At 38.1% G+C, this 9,052-nt stretch overlaps 1 protein-coding gene across 7 annotated transcripts in view; it reads left to right on the forward strand.

Moving 5' to 3' along the window:
- The window catches only part of PPP2R5C (protein phosphatase 2 regulatory subunit B'gamma), a 95,479-nt gene extending 92,240 nt beyond the window's left edge, over window positions 1-3,239 (forward strand). For all 7 annotated transcript variants that reach the window (XM_044437116.1, XM_044437119.1, XM_044437118.1 and 4 more), the window contains one exon: window positions 240-3,239. In XM_044437116.1, the coding sequence (XP_044293051.1) occupies window positions 240-371 (132 nt within the window). In that variant the 3' untranslated portion in view covers window positions 372-3,239. The remainder of the gene's footprint in view (window positions 1-239) is intronic.
- The last annotated feature ends 5,813 nt before the right edge of the window (window positions 3,240-9,052 follow it).

A 9,052-nucleotide genomic window follows, 5' to 3' on the forward strand; every position in this document is an offset into this window, starting at 1 on the left:
ACTTTGGATGGTGACTTCCTGGAGAACCAAGAAGAGGCAAAAATTAATTTGAGAAGGATTCCCTGTATGGGTAATATACTGTCACGCAGGTCATTACAGCAGTAGCCATTTGATTTTGGTGTATTACTGGGATAAATGTTCTGATACTTCTTTTTTGCTCTTCTTAAAAAGAAAACAAGCCAGCTCTTAATTAAAAATAATTGAAATTTAAAAACAGCGTTATTGCATTTTGTTTTCAGGCACCGAAGGAACAGAAAAAGGAGCGTCCTGTGATGCGGCGCAAGTCTGAACTGCCTCAGGATATCTATACCATGAAAGCCTTGGAGTCCCATTGCCGAGCTGATGATCTAATAACACATGATGGGCATTAGACAATTCAACTGAAATCTTATTTGCAAGAAAACCCTTTTTTCTGGACTCTGTTCCACAGTAGAGAACTTACTTTTTGTGCCATACTGATCAGTTACACATGTCAAAGCTTTTTTCAACCCTGTTCTGTTAGGCAATAATTTTGATACAGTGTGTGCAGCTCAAGATTATTAGTTCAAACAATGGTAGATTACCTGATTCTATATGCAGAAACTTGGGTTGGTTAGAGTTAAACTAAGGTATTTTCTTGATGCTGTTGTCATAGTACCAATCAATCAGAAATCTACGATTTTTCATATTACTACAGAGAGAGGAGCAGTCTTTTGGAAGCACATCTGCTGTGCAACTTCCAGAATCTTTTCAGGCTACCTAACACATCACTTTTTGTGTATACACAGAAAGCAGTTCTGTATGGGGGAAAGCATGAAACCATAATATTAGTCATCATGTTTGCTATATATATATATATGCTAGGAAGCTACAGTTAAACTGCAGCTTCTAGTTCTTGTATATCATGCACATGTGTATCCCCCCCCCAAAAAAAAACACATGTGTGAATGTCATATAATGACAAGCTACACAGGAGTTTCAAGTTTTTCCTATATAGGACAGATTTCTGGGTAACGTGTACCCTATAAAGTGGACTTGCATTGGTTTTTGCTTTGCAAGCCCCATTGAAATGACTAGAAGTTGCACTACAGCGGTGTTTGGCAGACTGTTAGGCCCACTTTCTTTCTGTCCTCCATCTCAAGTTGGTACTGTAGCAATGGTCTAAATTCTAAATTTATATATCGCTATTAGGCATTTTTAAATGACAGAAAATGTTTGACGAAAAACAACCCTACAAAAACAACCCTAGGCACATTCTGGCAGGTTGGAAACATATAGTTAAATTGATTTCTCAGTGCAGCTTACAGAATGGTAATTTTCATGACAATCTTCAATCACGACTAATTTTGAGAAGCTCTGAAAACTGTTCCAGAGAAAGGCACCCTTGTCTGAATACTTTTTATGGATTGAAGCCATATTTTCCAGTCCTTTAGCATATAATACAAAATAACTATTTTGGAACTGAGCTATCTGCATTGCCTAGAAATAAATTTTAAAAATTCATTGGATACCTCTTTCATTTTTCAATTTTTTTTTGTTAATTTACCCAAATGCTTCACTGTTTATTTCCTTATGAGCTTCTACTACATGATATACTTTCGGCTCTTAAGAATACTTATTACAGACATCATGCAACCAGCTTAGCTGAATACACTTCTCTGGAGTTCATCATCAGTAACTTTTTAGATTATTTTTAATAAGACAAAAGTTTTTACAAAGGCTTTACACATTTTTTCAAATGCCTATCTTAAGTAGGAGCTGAGAAATGAGTTTTAGTAATTCTGCTGTTCAATACTTTTATCTGTGGTGAAGAGTCCATATAATACATACACACCTCACGAGAAAAGTAAAAATTCATCTGAGTTGCTGTTGATCTTCAAATGCTGCTATATATTCCACAAGATTACTTGCATGTTATGAGATCTTTTTTCATTGTTCTAGTTGGGAACACATGAATGCATTTTCATATATATATATCCATATATATATATAGTGCTTTGTCTTCAATATTTGATTTCTCTCAGGGTGGCCAGTATTTTAGACACTTATAACCTGCTCAAGAGCTGTTTAATTTACAATAAGTGACTTGTTTCTTTTGTCTCTGCCAGTAACATGACAATGTTTAATGTTTTGATGCAGAAAAGTTTCACGCAGCTTCTTTAAAATAGTTTTTTTTAAGGAAATAAGGTATCTTGAATCTATAAAAATTATTGTGCAAAACAGGCATTTTAGTAACCTTGTGCAGATATAGTAGTGCCTGCTATCTGGTCTCAAAATAAAATGTCCAACCTATGGAAAGAAAATTAGATCAGGTGTGATGGAAATTACTGCTAAGACAAAGTTAAATCTAAAGACCACTCCGAGCTTTAAATGAAATACCCATTCTGTGTAAAAATAATTCCTGTTAAACTTGAAAATGGATATGCTTTGCCATAATGACAAAACTATAACTAAAGCAGTTCAAAATGTTTTTCTCCATTTTGAGGGGGGAAAGGGTGCTTTTATACTAACATAAAGTAATGTCTCTATGTATTTTGATATACCATTGTTTGAACTTCCATCTTTAGCTGATAACTTATCGAATACCTTTTTTATAATTTGGCCATTCAGTAGGTTCATGAAAGAGGCTTCTGGAATGAAGCACTTGAATTTTATCCTGTGGGGGGAATGGGAAAATATTGTATATCAATGTTTGGTTGACTGTGTAACGCTCAATGTATAAGATCTTTCACTGTCTAGATTTTATTTTTGCTCTTTACTGAAGATAAACATTCACCAAAAAGCAAATACTCTTGGATAGATAAAGGAATTATGCCATGGCAATTTGCTCTTGAGATTTTGGGCCAGTTGACAAACTTGCCTAAGCAATATTCTAAAATTTAGCAGCACTAATTCTATGGCTCATTTGTTATCACCATTTTTATGCTTTGTATAAATTCTGTATTAAATTATTCTAAGAACTAATACATCCAAAATAAAAATGTGCAAATAAAATTGTTTTGGTGACTGTTGTTCTTCATAAAGTTCAGTGTTAGCAACCTTCCCATGTTCTCCAGAATTCTATGCCTGTATATCAGGAATGTCAAAAAAATATTACAAGTGTCTTTTTTTCGTGTGGCTTTAGTATGGCTTCATTTTAATATTGTACATACATTGTACTTTGTTTTATTGTAATGAGTAATAAAAATGTAGACTTCATATTTTGTACAGAATGGTCCTATGTACAGAATAAAAAGTTCCTAGAAACAGCAAAAACAGTAGGTAAGTGGCACAATTTTTCTTTTTACAATATATGTATCTTTATGCTTTAGTGGAATGCTATGTTCAAATGTACCGACATATTTTTTAATATTTTGTAATTCAGATTTTTGTTCAAACATTGTTTATGAAGAAAACTTCATACACCTGCCATTTAATATGCTCTTTTATCTAGTTTTTAAATTCTAAAAATGGTGTATTATATGGATTAAATAAAGAAGAAATACAATTTTACCTGCTCATCATAAAACTATTTTTAGCACTAGCAGAGGACCTTCTGAAAAGATTGCAGATGATAGAATTCACTAACTATGACTGAAATTGGGTTTGATCCATGACTTCCATAAACTAGAGGGGCCCAGAGTGCTTTTACATTTTTGTTTGTTTTTTACTGCACTGGTTCATTGTACAGGTCAGCCTTGCTCCCCTTCATAATTTGTTGGAAGGCACAGAACCCCTTTGGACTAGAATAAGTGTGAACAATTCCTTCTCAGGCATAGTCCCTCTGGCCAACCCATAGGCATTTATTTCCAGCTCCTGCTGCTCTTCAACTAGCAAAATGTCTGTTCCCACTTAACCACTGTCTATCCTTGACTCAACTGGCCAGGGAACAATACCTCTGATTCTCCCCAAATGGATACAGTATCACCTGTCTGGGTAGCTTTCTCTTCCAGGAGACTTCCCTGTGTAGCTTCTCATTGGTTTCCTTCGTCTATCTTCCAGGAATAAAAGTTCTCTTTTTAGCCTTCCTGTTCTGTGTCTCATCTCATTCCAGTTACCTCCACTTTGTGATTCTTTTTCTCTGGCCCTTTCTTTCCTTTCTGGCTCATTCTTGATGCTTTCTGGCTTGTTCTGTTCCCCTCCTTACAACAGTCCCACATTCCAGCCTTTGGTTCTTTTTTTCTTTTTCTAACTGCCTGCCCCCCCCCCCCATCTGAGTGTAATGAAACCTGTCAGCACAGGCATTCTGCAACCTCTCTGAATCACCCAGGATAAAGGCAGTGAATCCTAGCAGTTCTCCACACTGAAAAAAGAGCATGTAGAGCCACGCTCCAATAATGACACCTTTTATTTGGGGTTACATCAGGTATGCAGACATTTGTCTTTACAGTGGTAAAACAACATATGGAGATAATTGTTGAGAGAAACAGATGCTTCCAGTTTCCCACTTCATGATATGTGGGATTGCTCTGCCCATAATCAAGTAATTCTGTGCATGTTCAGACAGAAGAACACTGTACAATTCCCAGCATGTCAGCACAGGACTACAACCTAAATTACATAAAACAGTGCCTAAAATATGGATTATGACAGGTGGATTTCTTAATTCTGTACAGACATGGGCACCTTTTCTTTAAAAATGAGTGCAGTTTCAGTTTCTTGCATAGATATATTAAAAATGCAAGACTGAAGAAGGATTTAAGCTATTTAGGTGAATCTTGGTCATGACTTATTAACAGAGAAATCCATTTTCCTTCAGTTAACTTACTACATTAGGAGTAGAAGCCAGTTTGAGGTAAGTTCCTCATTGTATGATGAAATGTAGATGTGAGGGGCTATCGACAAAGAAGGCACACTCTTATCAGCTGTACATCCTACTCCTGCCTTTTCTTAAGTCTATTATCCAATAGTGAATTCTGTCAACAACTTCATTAAACTGGAGGAGACCATCTAATACAGTCTTCCTTAACCTACTGCCCACCAGCTGTGTGCACTACAACTCCCATTGGTCCAGCACACACGGGCAAGATCATGGCCTGTGGGCGCTGTATTCCTTCACAGCTGGAAAATACCACATCAGGGCAAGCTTATATGTACATCTCCACACTGGCACATAGCATAAACAACCCTTCACAAATGGAGCCATTTGATAGGATTGAATTCCTTCTGAAACTTGGCAGATTCCAAGCCTCAGCCTATTTCCAGAAGTGCTAAAAAAAAACCTTAGGTGGTCTAAAGGGTTCTGAATTCTATCTTTTATCAGTATTGATACTCAGATTAAGACTTCATTTCCTTCATCCTCAAACAAAATTATTAGTGGACGTGACAGGGATTTTCATGGCTCCCTGTTTAATGTCTATCTTCCTCATGTCTTGCACATTTTAATACAAATGCATGATGGATGCTATTGTTCATCTCGCATTCGTGGAGAAGGCAAGCCTTGTTGCTACATGCTGACTTAAGGTGACCCTATGAATGAAAATCCTGCAAAATACCCTGTCTGACAGTCTTGTTCAGCTCTTGTAAACTCAAGGCTGTGGCTGCCTTCATGGGATCATTCCATCTGATAGTTGGTCTTCCTCTTCTTTTGCCTTTGACTTTCCCTAACATAACTGTCTCCTCCAGTAATTCTTGCCTTCTTATGACAATCTGAAATTCTAACATCAATTCCAGGGCAAGTTCTGGTTTGATTTGATCTAGGAGCACTTGTTCATCTTTCTCTAAGTCCATGATATTCACAAAGTTCTCCTCCAGCACAATGTTTCAAACACATGCATTTCATCCTGCCAGCTGTCTTCACTGTCCAGTTTTCACACACATACATACAGATTGGAAATGCAGTACGGCCAGTTTTGGCCTTAGTCTGCAACTAAATGTCTTATACTTCCTTCACTGGTGCCATTCCAAGGCTCAGTCTTATAATTTTTGGCTGCAGTTTCCATTTGAATCGATGATTGAGCCAAGGTATGCAAGATCTTTCATAATTTCAGTTTCTTTATTGTTGACAGTAAAGTTCTTAATAAATTCTGTAGTGATGATTTGTGTTTTTTTAATGTTCAGATGCAATTCTGCTTTTGCACTTTCTTCTTTCACTTTCATCAAGAGTTGTCCAATTCATTGCTGCTTTCTGTCATCTGTATATTTGGCTCTCTGGGCCATTAACAAAAGTTAAAACCATATAAAACAAAAAGGCAGGGACAACATATGAACAACTGTTGCTTTGTTGCAAACCTTCCTGAGACGCCAATAGATGAATGGTCTATAAAAGCCATAATAGCAGTTACCATTGAATCAGTGCAATCAAATAGCAACAGTACAGAATAAAATGCAGTATTAAAACTAAGATTTAAAAGCTGTTAAAATATTGAAAAAATAAAAAGATTTTCACCTGGTGCCAAAAGAGTAGGTGCCAGGTACACCTCTTTTGGGAGCTCATTTCATAAGCAGGGTGTCACAACTGGAAAGCCCCCTTCTCCTGGTAGCCACCCTCTTTACTTCCTTTGGAGGGTGCTCTTGGAGAAGGACCCTAGAAGATGAACTTAGGGTCCAGGTATGTTGATAAGGAATGAGGTTTTCCTAACACTAAGCCATTTAGGGCTTTAAATGTTAATACTAGCTCTTTGAATCAGGCCCAAAGTTCATCTTGGGAACCAGTGCAGCTGAAAGAGGACTGGTATAATATGTTCTCATGAGTCAGTCCCCATAAACAACCTTGACACCCTGTTTTAGATCAGTTAAAGTCTGGACTGCTTTCAAAGGAAGACCCAGATACAGTGCATTACAGTAGTCCAAATGAGGTTACCAGACCATGGATTACTGTAGCCAGGGTTTATCTGTCTGTCATAGTTGATATGTCAGCCTAAGCTGATAAAAGGTGCTCTCAGCCACAACATTCACATTTATTTATTTGTTTGTTTATTAAAACATTTCTATGCCGTCCCTTGCCGAAGCCTCGGAGCGGCTCACAACACAAAATAAAATACAATAAAATACAAAATAATAATATAAAATTAGCAATATAAAATAAATAATATAAAAGACTCAAGTGACAGGTCTGGATCCAGGAACACTCCCAAACTTTGACCCTTGTCCTTTAAGGGAAGTGCAAACCCATGCAGAACAGGTTGAATATCACCCAACTGGACAGATGATCCTTTTACCAACATCTTGTTTGGATTGAGTCTGTTTACTCGCCCTCATCCCATCCATTACCATGCCCAGACATGGATTTAGAGTAGCCACTGCCTCAGCTGGGTTTGGTGAAAGAGAGGTAGAGGAGTACCTCTGCATATTGATGACACCTCAGCCCATACCCCAGGGGTTTTATGTAGATGTTAAATAGCATAGTAGCTAAAATATAGCCCTGTGGAACACCATGACATAACTGCCATGGTGCAAAACAATCTTCAAGTACCACCTTCTGGAATTGGCCAATCAAATAGGAGCAGAACTACTGTAATGGAGAACCTTCTAATCTAGCCAGCCTCTTCAGAAGGATACTATGGTTGATGGTATTGCAAGCCACTGAAAGGTCCAGGAGATTCAACAGGGTTTCACTCCCCTGTCTTTCTCCTAGCAAAGGTCACCCCATGGGGCAACCAAAGTAGTTTCCATTCTGAAACCAGGCCTGAAGCCTGGTTGAAATGGATTTGGGTAATCATATTCATTCAAGAGTGCTTGAAGCTGTTGAGCTACCACCCACTCAAGCACCTTGGCCTGGAAGGGAATGTTAGCCACAGGCCTATAGTTGTTGACATCTTCTGGGTTCAGGATAGGCTTTTTCAGGAGTGGTTTAATTACAGTCTCTTTTAAGGAGGCTGGCACCATTCCTTCTCTCAAGCATTTATAGCCTCCTGGACTCAAGTACAAACCCCTTCCTTTATTCTAATAATGAGCCATGGCAGGCAAGGGTCAAGCATATAGGTGGTGGGCCAGACTTGGCCAAGCACATTGTCCACATTCTCGGGCCTCAATAACTGAAGTTCATCCCAAAAAACTGGACCAGACAGTGCTCTGTAGTGGATCTGCATTAACTGAGGTATCCAATTCATGACTAATTTGAGGAACTTTGTCTTCAAAGTGTAGTATATCTTCTATATACCTTAAATTATTGACCTATATTCCACTAATTTTCACTTGTTTTTTCTCTGATCCTAATCCAGTTTTCCTTATGGTATGTTCTGTGTATGGATTGAGCATATATGGAGATAACCTACTCTAATATCTGACATCCTTGCCTTTAGGAAACCATTCTGTTTCTCCATATTCTATCCCAAGAGTACATAAATATCTTCTCCATGTTTGTACTCTTGCCCGTAATACAAGTTATGCATCAGGACAATCAAGAGCTTGCTTACAATCAAGGCACCCATGTTCATAGACCTTGTCAAGAATGTTCATTTGTATCAGCCACAGACCTTAATAGAAATATACAGAAATAAAAGTACATAAAATGTACTGAACTAAAATGGCACTATTTACATTCTATAATTTATATTAAATACCAGTACCAAAATGAATAGCATAAACAAAGAACACAAGAAAAGCCATGCTGGATCAGGGCAAATGCCCATCAAGACCAGCACTAAGTACACATTGTGGCAAACCAGTTGCCCACAGGTTTGCTCAAGCAGGATGGGTGCAAGACCTCTGCTTGTTCATTGCTGCTTTCTTCCATCTGTCTATCTGCTGTGTGTTACACATATCCTCTCAAAACCTACAAAAGTAAGAGCTCAGTGTATCTTGTTTTCATAGTACCAGCAAAACATTCTGCAGTATTCACTGTAGCTCTAAAAAGGCATACTCATTTCTTTCAAGACCATCCATAGCTTCCAGTGATCCACACAGTGAAAGTCTTTTCTGTAGTCTATTTAGCATAGACTGACCTTCTCCTCTAACTTGTAGTGCACTGCGGTAGCCAACATACATAGATGATATGATCTTGACTGCTTCTTCCTTGTTGGAATCCAGCTTGAACATCAGGCATTTCTCCATATACGGCAGGAGTCCTCACACTTTTTCAACAGGGGACCAGTTGAAAGGTGCCGGCGATGGGCACAGGCCGGGGGGGGCGGGGCACACATGGAGTGAAGCA

Source organism: Varanus komodoensis, unplaced genomic scaffold, assembly GCF_004798865.1.
Source record: "Varanus komodoensis strain SLA01 unplaced genomic scaffold, ASM479886v1 scaffold3, whole genome shotgun sequence".
NCBI lineage: Eukaryota > Metazoa > Chordata > Lepidosauria > Squamata > Varanidae > Varanus > Varanus komodoensis.